The 18,221-nt window shown below is 35.6% G+C and overlaps 1 protein-coding gene across 1 annotated transcript in view; it reads right to left on the reverse strand.

The window, feature by feature from the left end:
• Window positions 1–18,221, reverse strand: part of LOC136040017 (rab effector Noc2-like) — a 137,365-nt gene that overhangs the window by 93,390 nt on the left and 25,754 nt on the right. Inside the window, exon 3 of the mRNA XM_065724084.1 lies at window positions 2,588–2,720. Within this exon, the coding sequence (XP_065580156.1) occupies window positions 2,588–2,720 (133 nt within the window). The remainder of the gene's footprint in view (window positions 1–2,587; window positions 2,721–18,221) is intronic.

Genomic DNA, 18,221 nt, shown 5'->3' on the forward strand with positions numbered 1-18,221 from the left:
CCTTAACTCCAGCTCTGTACACTTAAGTTTGACTTTTTGCTTCCAACGCTTCGGGAACAACTGATAAGACAAGGTACATTGGAATTCTCTTTGGAATGGCTCTTTCACAAAGAGCCATTTTAACAAAGCCCCAAGAATGAATGAGCATATCAATGTGAGTTTGGTGTAAGCGACATAATTTTAGTTCAAACGTGTTAACATATAAATAAATGCTTACAATTACCCAATTAGCTATGTTTGTTTTACTCATAAACACTTTTCGCGTAGTCTATTCGTTTAAGTAGAATTAGCATTTGCAGCAATTGCAAATTTTCGTCTTCCTGCAGCCATTATGGCTCTAGGTCTTCCTACAGCCATTACGGCTGTAGCAATTGCGTGGAAAACTGTTAGCTTACTGGTGTTTATTCTGTCGTATCTCTTTTTTTATGCTAAAAAGAGGAGAAAAACGGGGAAAATGTGGAATCTAAATTTCCGCAATATTTTCTAGTTTTATAACTGGCATTTCAGTTACTATGGAATAGACGCCGTTCTTTATTGTAAAAAAATTGCAAACAGGAAAAAGCCAACGGTTTTTTCTGCTTTGAAATAGAATATCAGAGAATAAGGCAGCTAATCAGAACCATTACGTGCCTTGGTTTATTCATACTAAGTTTCAGCTATCTCTACAACCATGATACCAATGAAACCTAGATAATCCCCGCTTATATTTAACTTTACTGATCTTTTATATAATTCTTAAAACCTGGATCACAAGATAACTTAGTAACCATTCTTTTTTGTGCTTGAGCTTTATTCCTTTCGGCTACCTTTTTCCTCTTTTAAATAGACTTTTTTGATTAATTCTCTGTTATTTCACGATGATATCTCTATTTTTCGTGAAATACTTATTGTTCAGTAGATATTTGGATTGCTCGGCTCTTGTACTTTTCTCGGTTATTCTTTCTTTTCTTTCATTCACTTGTAACCATGTCTTTTTAACGTAAAGCTCTACCCATTAAATAACGTGTCGAGTTCATTAAATTGAAAAAAAAATCTTATTTTAAAATTCTCAGTTATTTTTCTAGTTTGTATTAACAAATAAAATTATTGCTGAGACACCATAAATATTTCTATAGTTTACATAATAGCTTTAGCGATTCTGAACTAAAAACAAATATAAAATAAAATTTATCTTGATTTTTTTTCTTCTGTGGAAATACAGAACAACGTTATAAAGATGCTCACTTTAGGAGTTTAGAAAAAAAAAGTTTGGTTCCAGGAGACAATTATACCTTTGAACTGAAAGGTGAAAAATCATTACATTTAAAGTTTTCAGGAATTAGGCTATTTTAGTTCAATTAGAAAATCAGATTTTTTGTTAAATCCCTAACAAAATATTACATTTTATACAGACATATCTAGATCCGTTTTATAATGCTGAAATCCTATTTTGATCTTCGTATGCAAGAGGATGCTCATAACATGCGTTACCCCAGTGTTATACAAAAATGTTTTATTTCAATACTATTTTTCATTACAAAAGGCCCTAGATGTAGCAAGTTCCTTCTAAATGAGCCATTAAATAGCTCTCTATGAAGTTTTAGTGCACTGCTTTATGCAGAGGAAAAAAACGGAGAAAAATTGCCTTAGAGGTAGGATGTCGTTGTTTCAGTCATTTTCCTTGTTGTTCAAGGCAAGGGGCGATAGGTTTCCTACATAGGGTTATCAGACCAGGCGGTTCCAACAGTATGCTTATTGTTTCGATATGACCGTGTTTTTAGGAGTTATGGGCTATTGTATTTCTTGGTATGGATCGTGAACGCATCTTACTAGGTTGCTAGCAACTGCTGCCATCTAGATGCTAGCTACCGCTGCAATCCGGACTAACTACTTTTAATTTCGAAAAACTTAATTTTTTTTATTTAGGCACTTTGGTAAAGCCACGGCGATTAAATAAAAGTAGGATTGCTTTCTTAAATAGCAATACAATTCTTAAGATAAATCATATATCTTATTTTGATCTCCAGGCTTGTCACCTCAAAAAAAATAATTAAGAAATAGCTTTAAGCAATAAAATTTTTACTCAAAAAGCAAGCCCTTATAGAATAAAATAATATCTTTTTGTAAGAGAACTGATAGTGGCAGACACTCGCACCGACAAAATTATAGAACTACAGCTATTTTCTCAGTCAAAACCCAACCTTTGTAAATCTAACCAGAGTTTGGGGGAAAATACACTTTAAGTAAAATAACACTGTCTAGTCAAGATGGGTGGATATGCGAAATGTTAAAATACGTGTGCAAATCAGTAACTATTATCCTGGAATAGACGATCTTTGTAGAATAAGACATATTTTCCGAAGTTCCTTTGGCTTAAAATATACAGTGAGGAGCTGAATAATTTCAAATAAATATAAATTATTCCTTTTAAGCCTTAGAACAAATAAAAACAATAAGTGAAATGTCCTGACGTTATTCAGGTAATATTTAGCAACATTTGTGGAAAAAGTGAGAAAACACCCGATACGACATGACATTAAATTGCACAATAAGTCGAAGGTTAATTTAGAAACAATCAATCTAAATCCATGGGTTTTCAAGTACTTACCTTTTTACAATCGTGACATTTCAATTGAGAAGCAGAGGTAAACAAGTTGAATCGTTCTCCACAGAGTAAACATTCGTTAATCCCATCTCCAAGGGCCAGCCTTTTCATATTCTCCATCCTTTCCATCAGTTTTCTGTAAAGAAAACACAATAACATGCTTTCGTTTCTTTATTGTACTTGGGAACAAGATTATGTTTGTATTTACAAACGTCATCATTGATATTAATTTTCGACAAAAAAAGAATAATGCCCAGGCCAAATTATTGTCCTACACTTACAGCACCAAAGACATACCTCTTTCATCATTTCTTGAGTCGAACTATGTTAAACGTTCAAGCATAAATTTTATTACACACCAATAACAGTTCAGATGCAAGGCATAATTTTTTGAAATGACAGATAATGAAGCTCAGAATAGCAACTAGTTATCTGTTAGATTAATCTGATAAATTGATCTAGTGATAGCAAGCAATAAATGCGAATATATTAGTGTTGATGCAAGCTTTTAAAACTAAATTATTCTTATTTCAATTTTCCGCTTGTGTAGTGCAAGTCCTACGTTGAGCCCCGCGGCTTTGCCGCCGGGCCCCGGCACTTGGCACACAGCCGGCTTCTATATATGGATTCTCATTGTCGGTTGTCTTTGATTATTAAAGATATTTGATTACTAAAGCAAGTCCAATTTCTAACAACGATATCTACTAAGGTTCAAAGTCTTGGTTTTCTTTTTTAAGGTTTTTAAATTGTCGTAATCCCTTCTTAAAATATATACCAACAATTTTGCAATTACCAGCCAGCAGGCACCGGCACTTGGCACGTGGCAGGCTTCTATATATAGATTTTCATTGTCGCTTGTCTTCTAACCGCAAACAATTTGCTATCTTTTCCTGCTGAAATCTGATTTCTAAAGACGAAATCTACTAAACTTCAAATTTTTGTTTTTTCAAAAGGTTTTTAAACTGTCGTAATCTTTTGTCAAAATATTACGTGCCATATTAGTTACGCGCCATTGTAGTTGTGTCCCTGTGTACCACCTATGAATATAGATAGATTTATATAAGTCTTTTGAACTACGTAAAACTTGCGACTATACAACATTCTTGGCTTTCCCATTGTCTGTGCATATACAAAGCCTTATGTACTAATAATGACTGTGTAACACCATTATTACCATTATTAATGGCCCTATGTAACACCTAGTTGGTGGGGGCGCTTCGCGCCCACCCCCCAAGCCCTTCCTCCGCGCGCGTAAGTCGTTCCGCGTCATATTAGTTACGCGCCATTGTAGTTGTGTCCCTGTGTACCACCTATGAATATAGATAGATTTAAATATGTGTTTTGAACTACGTAAAACTTGCGAATATACAACATTCTTGGCTTTCCCATTGTCTGTGCATATACAGAGCCTTATGTACTTATAATGACGTCATATGCAAACGCTCTTTTTACAAACAAACAACCATGCATAAACACAACTCGTTTTTATATAGATAGATAGATAGACAGATACAATACAAATTAACTGCGTAAAATTGTGAATATACAACATTCTTCGCTGTTCAATTGTCGCTGCATATAAATAGATTGTCAGGTTTACCGACCCTCGAACATGCAACGTACAATTGTCCATGGGAAAAACAATCGGTATTAAGATCTATGTCACATTTTTCTAATGATTGACCTTGAGCTTTGTTGATGGTGATTGCAAATGCTAATCGAATTGGGAATTGCAATCTTTAAATTGAAAAGGCAGATCCGTTGGGATCATGGGAATGCGAGGAATAAGAACAGCTTCACCCTCAAAAGGCCCTGTCAAGATTGTGGCCTCTATTACGTTTTCCATTGTTTTTTTTACGGCAAGTCGCGTGCCATTGCAAAGCTTTGGTTGGTTGATATTTTTTAACAGTATTATTGGCACGCCTATTTTTAGTTGTAGCACGTGTGGTGGAAACCCTGAAAGATCCACGGAATTTAAAAATTCAGATGGATAATTAACCGCCTCATTTGGTTCCAAAACTGTGTCGACTGACTTGTAAAGGACTGCCTGGTCTCGAATCTTGGTCAAAACAATATTGTTGATTTCGTGGACGTCTATGTTTTTAGGTGCAAGAATCGCTCTTTCACTTAGCCATTTATTATTTTTATAATTGTTTAGAATATTCGAAAATACTTTTTCAATCAATTCATTTTTGGACGTCACTAAATTACAGAATTCAGCAGGTAGTTGTATACGTCCTGAAATTGAGTCTACTGGGAGCTTTCCGTTTCCAATTGCCAGCAATTGATCTGAAAATGTTTGACCAGAGTCATCGTTTTGCAATCGGACACGCATATTTGTAGTTAATTTTAATGTTTTTACGTGTGCCCATAAATTAGAATTGTTCAGGCAAGCATTCATTTCGTCTGCAGGGGTAGATCTAGGTATTATAGGTAATGTTTGCCTGAAATCTCCCGCAAGCAATATTAATGTGCTGCCAAAGGGTTTCAAATTCCCTCGCAAATCTTTCAAACATTGATCCAGAGCCTCGAGCGATTTTTTGTGTGCCATTGTGCACTCGTCCCAAATAATAAGTTTGCATTGCTGCAATACTTTACCCATCCCAGATGATTTGGAAATATTGCACGTGGGAGTTTCTGTAGAATGCAGATTCAGAGGCAATTTCAAAGCGGAATGAGCAGTTCTTCCACCAGGCAGCAACGTTGCGGCTATTCCGGACGACGCAATTGCCAACGCTATATCATTTTTTGATCGAATTGATGCCAGAATCAGTTTTATCACAAACGTTTTACCAGTACCTCCTGGCGCATCCAAAAAGAAAATTTCTCCAACATTGTTATCGACACAATGCATTATCGTATCATAAATGTCTTTTTGTTCCGACGTTAACTTGGAAATGTTATTTTGTAAATACGACAATAGATCACTCGTACTGTAACTTTGTTCACGATCCAATTCTACACATGTCGAAACAGCAGCGGTACGATTAGGTGAAGGCATTCCCAAATCCTAAAGAGGTTTGTTTGCCATACATACGCACAAATCTTCTATAATAACTAGAGTGTAGTTATAAATTTCTGATGTAAAATCAAAAGTCATATCTGACGTCTCTAACCGTTTTCGATGGGGTATATCTTCGGACATTTTTGATTTATATTTTTCCCATAACTCTGTAGGAGCTGATGGAGAGCAAGTTGTTAGTATGATAACAAACAATGCACGAATTTGACTTGGAGTTGACGTTTCGCACGCGTCATTGATGCAGTTATCCCAGTGTTGGTCATTCTCCAATAAATTCAGAGCTTGGCATACACTACGGTAAGTGTCTTGTATAGTACCGTCTACAGTTTTCAAATACTCAAAGGACGTCGGACCGGGTACATTCACCAAAAGCAGGTGTAGAAAGAAGCATTCATGTTGATTGGGGTGAACGGTGTAGAGTCTTCCTATCGTGGTTTCTTTGAAGATGGTAGGTTGGCCGTCGACAAACTTACCCTGTTTTCGACGTTCAAATACTTTATTTTTAGTATTCCACGTGTAATACAAAGGCACTTCAGTATACAGCAATTTTTTTGCAAAAGAATCATTTTTGCAAAGCGAAAAGAAAGCAGTTAACTTTGCATCCGGTGGAATCAGGGCTCTTTGTTGCATGTTGGTTTCCGAGAAATAAACACGTTGACCCTTCTGTAAATGTACCGCTAAGTGAACAACAGCTGGACTACGTTCATGTATCGGAAATGAAAGAATTCGCCAAACAGCTTCATTACTACTTATGTATCTTCCAGCCTGATATTGTACGATTTCGTCGATATCTTTGATTTCGGACTGCAAGCCAAAAACTGACATGTCACTGCCTTTGTTGACGTATTTACATATGTATTTGATTGCCTTTACGGAGTTACAGTATTCAACGTTTATGTGTGCATTAAATGTTTTTGATAATAATGGGGAATATGGAACAACCCACTGGTTATCTACTTCGATGGTGGTACCGTTACACTTCTTTATTATTGCTGTTTTACCGCCATTTTCAGTAGATATTCTTTTATACTGTGGGTAACCATCATTGCCAGTAATTGTGTTGGATACTAAAAGTCGAGGATATTGCTTTGTGCACCTTCCTTTGGCCATGCATGGTGAATTTTCGTTCAGTGCACCGCAAGGTCCATGTATCATATTTTTTACTACAATGTCATATAACCCCTTATCGACATTTTCATCAGGTATTTCAGCGGAAATCACATCATCAATTTCGTTAGAAGTAGTTTTATTATGTAGCCAGATTAGTATATGTGCGTGTGGCAAACCTCGTTTTTGCCATTCCACTGAGTAAATCCAGCATCGCACTGACCCAAACACTTCAAGTTTTACTATGTAGTTTATCAGTGATTTCAACTTTTGCCGGAAGACACGGGCCGTAATGTCATGTCTATGAACCGCCGATTGTCCTTGAAGTAAAAGCTGCTGTATCTCGTCCCAAGATTGATTACGTGTAAATGTAATAAATAAATCTGGACGACCATAGAGACGAACATACGCAATAGCATCTTGAGCATATTCATGCATATGACGGGGACTGCCAGCATATGACGATTCAGGCGGATATATAGCAAACGTTCTGATTCAATTTTTGCATACATATCAACGACATATTGGTGAAACAATTGACGGCATTTTAAAATATAATTGTCTTCATCCTGCGGAATCATTAGTCTATAGGAATAATAATGCATTGCACTGCATTTCTTATTCATTTCTTTGTTAGTGGCTGGATTCATCAATTTAATATTAAAGTGATAGCCGTCGGTTCCATCCCGAAAAATGATAGGATATTGTAGGGCATCGTAGCATCGATGAGTTTCAGCAATTCTTACCAACTGAGCGTTTCGCTTATGAAGAATAATATCTCGAGGTAAAAACTGATCACCGACCATAACAATTGCCACTTCGTCGATAGTTGGAGCATTGTATCTACGCACATGTTGGCCAGGAGGCGTTTTGTCAGCGGGAATAACAATTTTATGCGTATCAGTAGGCATCAAATCGATGGCTGTTTTGAACAGACGCACTAAATTATTATTTTCGTGGAAAAGATGTTGCAACTGGGAAACGACTGTCCTTTCAACGTTGGGAGAAATTTCGCAACGTGCATTCAATTCAGAATTTCTATCACTGATGAAGTACAATTGTAAAAATTTATGATTCTCGCCTGAGAATGGTAGAAGGGACCCTGCTCTATGATAAATTTGCCCTTTTACTTTGAAAGTAGGCATAAGTTGATCTGGATTTTCGATTTGGGCACCAAATGATGTCATTTGGAAACATGAGTTATATTTTCTGATCTGTGATAAAAAAAAAACGCTTAGATTCTGACTTAGTTCCAGTAAGCAAAGTCTTCAATGGCTCTGGTGGTGCAGCCAATAGAGGAAGTTTAACTTTTCCTGAGGCGCAACACATTCCCATTGTTTCACCATTGAATTTCAAGGCCTTGCAATAGGGACAAATTTTAGACATAGTCCCGATTTGAACACATCTACTCAAGCCATAATCATCGACTGGGCTGTACCTGAATGCCAGGCGATAACTTTCAGGTTGCTCTTGTGATTCCTCGGCACACTTTCTTTTCTTACTTTCTCTATCAGCAGCAAGCCTGTTTTCTTGCTATTCTTGTGATTCCTCGGCACGCCTTCTTTTTTCACTTTCTCTTTTAGCAGCAAGTCTGGTTTCATGTTGCTATGGTAGTTCCTCAGCACGCCTTCTTTTTTCAATTTCTCTTTTAGCAGCAAGTCTGGTTTCGCGTTGCTCTGGTAGTTCCTCGGCACGCCTTCTTTTTTCACTTTCTCTTTTAGCAGCAAGTCTGGTTTCGCGTTGCTCTGGTAGTTCCTCTTCCTCGGCACGCTTTCTTTTCTTACTTTCTCTATCAGCAGCAAGTTTTTTGGCATAGACTCTTTGAGCAGCTTCCTCGGCTGTTGCCATTGTAGGTTCATCAGTCATTTTACAGTTAAACATTAATAGATTTTTCCGTGAACGAATGTCTTAAATACCTTTAATGACGTCATCGTCATAAAAACATGACGACAACTGACCACCTTTAATGACGTCATCGTCATAACAAACTTGACGACAACTAACTTCATGACGTCAGTCGACACACAAAAATGACGTCACTCGACACACACACACACAGACAACTTATTTATATATATATATATATATATATATATATATATATATATATATATATATATATATATATATATATATATATATATATATATATATACTAGCTGTTGGGGTGGCGCTTCGTGCCACCCCAACACCTAGTTGGTGGGGGCGCTTCGCGCAACCCCCCCAAGCCCCCCCGCGCGCGTAAGTCGTTACGCGCCATATTAGTTACGCGCCATATTAGTTACGCGCCATTGTAGTTGTGTCCATATGTCCCACCTGTGAATATATTATATAGATATATGTATATATATATATATATATATATATATATATATATATATATATATATATATATATATATATATATATATATATATATATATATATATATATATATATATATATATATATATATATATATATATATATATATATATATATATATATATATATATATGTGTGTTTTTAACTACGTAAAACTTGCGTAAAACTACAACATTCTTTGCTGTCCCATTGTCTGTGCATATAAACAGATTGTCAGGTTTACCGACTCTTGAACATGCAACATATAATGGTCCATGGGAAAACAATCCTTATTCAGATCTATACCTCATGATTCTAATGATTGCCCTTGAGCTTTGTTGATGGTGATTGCTAATTGACCATTCCCTGTGTCGCCGTCGTCATTTATATATCCCCCTGTGCCCCCCGGCGTCCCCGTTGTAGTTGTGTCCCTGTGTCCCGGTCATCATTTATATTCCCTGTGTCCCAGTCGTCATTTGTGTCCCGGTGTCCCAGTCTGTGATTTCTCTTTGAGTGTCCCGGGCGTCATTTATATTCCTTGTGTCCCAGTGTCTCGGTCGTTATTTGTGTCCCGGTTTCCCGGTCTGTATATACATTCGTTTTTGAATTGGTCTTTTTTTTAGTTTTTAGTTTTTTACCTTTTTTTAGTTTTTTTAGTTATACCTCATGATTCTAATGATTGCCCTTGAGCTTTGTTGATGGTGATTGCTAATCGAACATTCCCTGTGTCCCCGTCGTCATTTATCTATCCCCCTGTGCCCCCCGGCGTCCCCGTTGTAGTTGTGTCCCTGTGTCCCGGTCGTCATTTATATTCCCTGTGTCCCGGTCGTCATTTGTATCCCGGTGTCCCGGTCTGTATATACATTCGTTTTTGAAATGGTATATGATGAAATAAATTTTTGTATTTTTCCCCTTTTTTTCTTTTTAGTTTTTTTTTTTTTTTTTGGTTTTTACTTTGTTTAGTTTTTTAGTTTGTTTCTTTTTTCTTTTTAGTTTTTTTTTATTTTTATTTTTTTAGTTTTGTTGTTCTCCTTTATTTTTCATTTTTTCCTATTTTATTTTTTTCTTTTTTGTTTTTTTTAGTTTTTTAGCTTTTTTAGTTTTTTTATTAGTTTTTAGTTTTTTTTTTTTTAGTTTTTTTGTAGTTTTTACCTTTTTTTAGTTTTCTTAGTTTTTTTTTTACTTAAGTCCTGGTCGTCACTTATACTCCCTGTGTCCCGATCGTCATTTGTGTCCCGGTGCTTTGTTGATGGTGATTGCTAATCGAACATTCCTTGTGTCCCAGTCGCTTTCTCTTTGAGTGTCCCGGTCGTCATTTATATTCCCTATAAGCCGGTGTCCCGGTCGTCATTTGTGTCCCGATGCCCCGGTCTGTAATTGTAATGTATATATATATATATATATATATATATATATATATATATATATATACTAGCTGTTGGGGTGGCGCTTCGCGCCCCCCCCAGGCCCCCGCGCGCGTAACTCGTTACGCGCCATATTGGTTACGCGCCATTGTAGTTGTGTCGCTGTGTCCCACCTGTGAATATAGATAGATATATATATGTTTTTAACTACGTAAAACTTGCGAATATACAACATTCTTTGCTGTCCCATTGTCTGTCCATATAAATAGATTGTCGGGTTTACCGACTCTTGAACATGCAACATATAATTGTCCATGGGAAAACAATCCGTCTTCAGATCTATACCGCATTTTTCTAACGATTGCCCTTGAGCTTTGCTGATGGTGATTGCTAATCGAACATTCCCTGTGTCCCCGTCGTCATTTATATAACCCCCTGTGCCCCCGGCGTCCCCGTTGTGGTTGTGTCCCTGTGTCCTGGTCGTCATTTATATTCCCTGTGTCCCGGTCAATATATAGATATAGTTTCTTTTTTAGTTTTTCTTTTCTTAGTTTTTTTCTTTTTTAGTTTTTCTTTTTTAGTTTCTTCTTTTTATTGATTTGTTTTCTTTTTTAGTTTTTTTTAGTTTTTTCTTTTTTTCTTTTTTATTTTTATTTTTTTAGTTTTTGTTTTTTGTTTTTTCTTTTTTAGTTTTTTCTGTTTTTTAGTTTTTCTTTTTTTTCTTTTTTAGTTTTTCTTTTTTTTTAGTTTTGTAACTCTTTTAGCTTTTTTCAGATGTCATATGCAAACCCTCAAACATACAAAAAACAAACATGCTTGAATGTTTTTTTCTTTTTTAGTTTTTTCTATTTTTTAGTTTTGTAGCTTTTTTAGTTTTTTATTTTTAGTTTTTATCTTTTTTCTTTTTTTAGTTTTTTTTCTTTTTAGGTTTTTCTTTTTTTAAGACGTCATATGCAAACCCTAAAACATACAAAAAAACAAACATGCTTTAATTATTTTTCTTTTTTAGTTTTTTCTATTTTTAATTTTGTAGCTTTTTTAGATTTTTTAGCTTTTTTTCTTTTTTACCTTTTTTTGTTTTTTTTTATTTTTTTAATTTTTTTCTTTTTAGGTTTTTCTTTTTTTTTTAGTTTTTGTTTTTTTAATTTTCTTTGTTTAATAGTTTTTTTTTCTTTTTTTAGTTTTTTAAGCTTTTTAACCTTTTTTAGTTTTTTTAGTTTTTTTCTTTTTAGTTTTTTTTTAGTTTTTTACCTTTTTTCTTTTTTTTCTTTTTTTAGTTTTCTTTTTCATCTCTATTTTTCAGACGTCATATGCGTCATATGACAAACAAACACAAATAGTCTGGTTACGTATTGCTCTGGTAATTTCTCGACACACCTTCTTTTTTACTTTCTCTTTGAACCGCAAGCCTGGCTTTGCTTTTTGGTAACATTCTATCTTTTTCAATGTTTTTCAATTTGTCAATGTTCATTCTAACATTGACACTTAAAAAAATCTTTACGTCCCAAGCATGCTAAAGCTCAACAATTTATAATAAACCTCAATTTTGGGTATCTGTTTTAAGGTTTTTTCTTTTTTTTTAGTTTTTTTTCTTTTTAGTTTTTTTTAGTTTTTTACTTTTTTCTTTTTTCAGTTTTCTTTCTCTTCTTTATTTTTCAGACGTCATATGCAAACCCTCAACACAAAAATACATACAACTTATTTTTATATACATAGAAGATAGTGTAACAGACATACAACTAATGTAACAGACATACAACTTATTTATATATATATATATATATATATATATATGTATATATATATATATATATATATATATATATATATATATATATATATATATATATATATATATATATATATATATATATATATATATATATATATATATATATATATATATATATATATATATATATATATATATATATATATATATATATATATATATATATATATATATATATATATATAGCATATTTAAGTCAACGAAGGCGTGTCGAGGAACCACAAGAGCAACGCGAAACCAGGCTTGCGACTGACAGAGATAGTAAAAAAAGAAGGCGTGTCTAGGAACCACCAGAGCAACGGGAAACCAGGCTTGCGGCTGACAGAGAAAGTAAAAAAAGAAGGCGTGTCGATGTATAATCGTATAATCTATACGATTATATATATATACATATATATAAGGCATGTATAATCGCCTGGCATTCAAGTACTGGCCTTCGGATGATTATAGCTGGAATCGAGATGTTCAAATCGGGACTATGTCTGAAATTTATCCCTATTGCAAGGCATTGAAATTTAATGGCGAAAAAACTGGGAATTTGTTGCGCCTCAGGAAAAGTTAAGCTTCCTCAACTGGCTGTACCACCAGAGCCTTTGAATACTTTGCTTACTGTAAATACGTCTGAATCGAAGCGTTTTTTTTTATCAAACATCAGGAAATATAGCTCATGGTTTCCAAATGACGTCGTTTGGTGCCCAAATCAAAGATCAAGGTCATTTTATGCCTACTTTCAATGTGAAAGGGCAAATTTATCATAGAAGAGGCTCCCTTCTACCATTCTCAGGTGAGCATCACAAATTTTTGTAGCTGTACTTCATCAATGATAGCAATGGTGAATTGAATGCATGTTGCGGAATTTTCTCCCGGCTTTGAAAGGACTATCGATTCCCAGTTGTAACATCTTTTCCACAATAATAATAATTTAGTGCGTCTGTTCAAAACAGCAATTGATTTGATGCCTACTGATACGCATAAAATGGTTATTTTTGCGACAAAACGACTACTGGTGAACATGTGCGTGGATACAATGCTCCAACTATCAACAAAGTAAAAATCATTATGGTCGGTGATCAGTTCTTACCTCGAGATATTATTCTTTATAGGCAAAACAATCAGTAAAGCAAGGCATGTATAATCGCCTGGCATTCAGGTACTGCCCTTCCGATGATTATAGTTTGAGTTGTGGTGTTCAAATCGGGACTACGTCTGAAATTTTTCCCTATCGCAAGGCATTGAAATTTTATGGCGAAACAATTGGAATGCGTTGCGCCTCAGGAAAAGTTAAGCTTCCTCAACTGGCTGCACCAGCAGAGCCACTGAATGCTTTGTTTTCTGGAAATATGCCTGAATCGAAGCGTTTTTTTATCAAACATTAGGAAATGTAACTCATTTTTCTAAATTACTTCGTTTGGTGCGCAAATCGAAGATCAAGGTCGTTTTATGCCTGCTTTCAAAGTAAAAGGGCAAATTTATCATAGAGGAGGCTCCTTTCAACCATTTCCAGGTGAGCATCACAATTTTTCGCAAGGGTACTTCATCAATGATAGCATTGCTGAATTGAATGTACGTTGCAGAATTTCTCTCGGCATTGAAAGGACCATCGTTTCCCAGTTGCAACATCTTTTGCACAATAATAATAATTTAATGCGTCTGTTCAAAACAACAATCGATTTGATGCCTACTGATACGCATAAAATTGTTATTTCTGCTGACAAAACGCCTACTGCTGAACATGCGCGTAGATACAACGCTCCAACTATCAACGAAGTGGCAAACGCTATGGTCGGTGATCAGTTCTTACCTCGAGATATTATTCTTTACAGGCGAAACAATCAGTTGACAAGAATTGCTGAAACCCATCGATGCTTCCTGGACAATCGCCGGCTCATAGACATAACATTACGGCCTGTGTCTTCCGGCAAAAGTTGAAATCACTGATAAATTTCATAGTAAAACTTAAAGCATTTGGGTCAGTGGGATGCTGGTTGTACTCAGTGGAATGGCAAAAGCGAAGATTGCCAAACGCACATATACTAATATGGTTATTTAATAAAATTGCTTCTAATGAAATTGACAATGTGATTTCCGCTGAAATACCTGATGTAGATGTCGATAGGGGCTTATATGACATTGTGGTAAAAAATATGATGCATGGGCCTTACGGTGAATTGGATGAAAATTCACCATACATGGATAGAGGAAAGTGCACAAAGCAATATCCTCGACTTTTAGTACCTAAAAAAATTACCGGCAATGATGGATACCCTTTATATAGAAGAAAGTCTACCGAAGATGGTGGAAAATCAGCAATCATAAAATCACGTAACCGTTACATCAAAGAAGATAACCAGTGGGTTGTTCCGTATTCAGCTTTATTATCGAAAACATACAATACACACCTAAATGTGGAATAATGTAATTTCGTAAAGGCAATCAAATGCATATGTAAATACGTCAACAAAGGCAGCGACGTGGCAGTTTTTGGTTTGCAGTCAAAAATCAGTGACATCGATGAAGTCGTACAATATCAGGCTGGGAGATACCTAAGTAGTAATGAAGCTGTGTGGCGAATTCTTTCATTTCCGATACATGAACGAAGTCAGCTGTTGTTCACTTAGAGATACATTTACAGAATGCCCTGAATCCATCGGATACGACGTTAATTGCTTTCTTCGCGTTATGTAAAAATGATTCTTTTGCAAAAAAAACTGCTGCATTCTGAAGGGCCTATGTATTACACGTGGAATGCTAATAAAAATCATCTGAACGTCGAAAACGAGGTGAGTCAGTCGATGGCTAACCTAACCTCTTCAAAGAAACCACGATAGGAAGAATCTACACCGTTCACCCCAATCAAGATGAATGATTCTTTCTTGGGATCATTGTTTGGGATCATTTTGACATCTTGCTCTCCTTCATCTCCTACAGATTTATGGGAGAAATACAAGTCGCAAATGGCCGAGGATATATTCCACCAAATACGGCTAGAGAGGTCAGATGTGACCTTGGACTTTACAACAGAAATTTATAACTGCATTTTAGTTATGATTGAAGATTTGCGCTTATCTATGGCAAACAAACTTCTCGAGCATTTGGGAATGTCTTCACCTAATCGTGTTGCTGCTATTCCTACATGTGTTGAATCGGATCGTGAACAAAGTTACAACACGATTGATCTATTGTCGTATGTACAAACAAATATTTCTAAGTTAACGTCTGAACAAAAAGGTATTGTGTCGATAACCAAGTTGGATAAATCTTCTTCTTGGATGTGCCAGGAGGTACTGGTTAAACGTTTCTAATAAGATTGTTTCTGGCATCAATTTGATTAAAAAATGACATAGCGTTGGCCCTTGCGTCGTCTGGAATAGCCGCAATGTTGCTGCCTGGAGGGAGAACTGCTCATTCCGCTTTGAAATTGCCTCTGAATATGCAATCTATAGAAACTTCCACGTGCAACATTTCCAAATCATCTGGGATGGGTAAAGTATTGCAGCAATGCAAACTTGTTGTTTGGGACGAGTGCACCATGGCGCACGAAAAATCGCTCGAGGCTCTCGAGCCATCATTGCAAGATTTGCGAGGAAACTCTAGACCCTTTAGGAAATCCTGAATTCTGTAATTTAGTGACGACAAAAAATGATTTGGTTGAAAAGGTATTTCCAAATATTCTAACCAATTATAAAAATCATAAATGGCTAAGTGAACGAGCGATTCTGGCAGCTAAGAACAAAGACGCACACAAAATCAACAATATTATTCTGACCAAGATTCGAGACCAGGCAAACATTTACAAGTCAGTCGACACAGTTCTGGAATTAAATGAAGCGGTTACGCGAATGAAGCAACGGCACGTAACATGCCTTAAAAAACAATGGAAAATGTAATAGAGGCAACAATCTTGACAGGGCTTTCTGAGGGTGAGGCTGTTCTTATTCTTCGCATTCTCATGATTCCAACGCATCTGCCTTTTCAATTTAAAAGATTACAATTCCCAATTTCGATTAGCATTTGCAATCACCATCAAGAAAGCTCAAGGGCAATCCTTAGAAAAATGCGGTAAAGATCTTAATACAGATTGTTTTTCCCATGGACAATCATATGTTGCATTCTCAAGAGTCACAATCTATTTATATGCACAGACAATGGGACTGCAAAGAATGTTGTATATCCATAAGTTTTACGCAGTTAAAAATTAGCACCTTGCATACGTGTTGCTTTAGGGAGGTCGAGGTTAAGCTTGTGGCTCAGAGAGAAATTAGCAAAAGATGTATTACAAGAGCAACGCAAAACCAGGCTTGCGGCTAAAAGAGAAAATAAAAAAAGTATGCGTGTCGAGGAAATACCAGAGTATGTCAGAGGAATTACCAGTTGGATATCCGCAAGTTTTACGCAGTTAAAAGTAGCATATTGCACACGTGTTGCTGGGGCACGTTGTAGAAAAAAAAAACAAAAAAAAAGAAGAAAAAGGAAATAAAAAATAGAAGAAAAAGAAACTAAAAAAAACTAAAAAGGTAAACAACTAAAAAAAACTAAAAAGAAAAAAAGAAAAAACTGAAAAAACTAAGAAAAAAGAAAAAAACTAAAAAAAAATTAAAATTAAAAAACAAGGGATTACAAGAATTCAAAAACCTTAAAAAGAAAACCAAAACTTTGAAGCTTAGTAGATATCATTGTTAGAAATTGGACTTGCTTTAATAATCAAATATCTTTGAAAAAACTGCAATATGAAAAGACAGCAAACTGTCTGCGGTTAGAACACAAGGGACAATGAGAATCTATATTTAGAAGCCTGCCGCGTGCCGTGCTGGGGTACGCCGGGCCCCAGCTAGCATATATATATATATATATATATATATATATATATATATATATATATATATATATATATATATATATATATATAGCACTACACCCTTAAGGTCCAAACCGGTGGTGCTGATCTCTGTTTCATGGCCCATACTGCCATCCTGTGCTTTCGCATATCCTTCCTGCTTACCTTCCCCAGATTTCTCCAGGTACCCATTTAGAGCTGGGTCGACTCTGGGTCGACGTTTTGTTGGTAGTTATAAGAGCTTCCTTCCAAACTTCGTTATATAATCTTAATTTATTTTCGGGTGATAGCAGTGCTTTTAAGCAACGTCGTCTTTTCACCCGAGAAAATGCCACTAATAATATTCCATGATTATAAACTCAAGTACTAAGTTCGACACAAGCAAATTCAAAAGTTTGCCCTTGCGACTTATGTATAGTCATTGCAAATGCGGTCAAAGTGGAAATTGATGTACCTCCAAGTTTACCTTTACTAGAATCTACTGTGAGTATAATTTTCAGACAAACCCTAGCCCTGATTTATTGTTTTCTAACACATCAAACCTTCAGGCTAAGACACTAGGAAACTCGGTTACTTGGAAACTTGGACATTTCGACTATCGGACATTCAGAAACTCAGACACTCAGACATTCGGTCAATCGATTTTTTTTTAAAGTTTTTGTTAAAAGAAGACTTAGAATTTAATTTTATTAGGAACTTCTGCCTCTAAGCATTGTATGAAGACGTAGCGGAATCCTCACGGCATTGTATAAAAAGATAGTGGAGTCACCAAGGCATCGTTGTTATAACGCTAATGCATAGAGACGTAGCGGAATTTTTACGGTAATTTCTAGATCGCTTACTCATGTTTGTATTTTTCATGTAACGAGCCCCTCCCCCTCCCTTGATTGCGTATTTTTGTGTTTTTCCTCAAATAAAGGCTTCCGAAAGTAAAAGTACCTATATTGAATAGTAGGAGGGTTTTCTTATACTATGGGGTAGCCGGGGCTTAGGATTAGGAGACAAATTCTCCATCACTGGTGTACCAATAGAGAATTTCTGAAGGGGCTTTCCCTTCAAATTAAGGGGCTCCCCCTAAAGGTCCTAAAGTGGTCCTATCTGAAATTTTCAGGCTTTCTTGCCTTTTATTTAACTATATTGAATTATCCTAGGGACCCCATAAACACATTTTCAAA

This window comes from Artemia franciscana, chromosome 20 (assembly GCF_032884065.1).
Source record: "Artemia franciscana chromosome 20, ASM3288406v1, whole genome shotgun sequence".
Lineage (NCBI taxonomy): Eukaryota > Metazoa > Arthropoda > Branchiopoda > Anostraca > Artemiidae > Artemia > Artemia franciscana.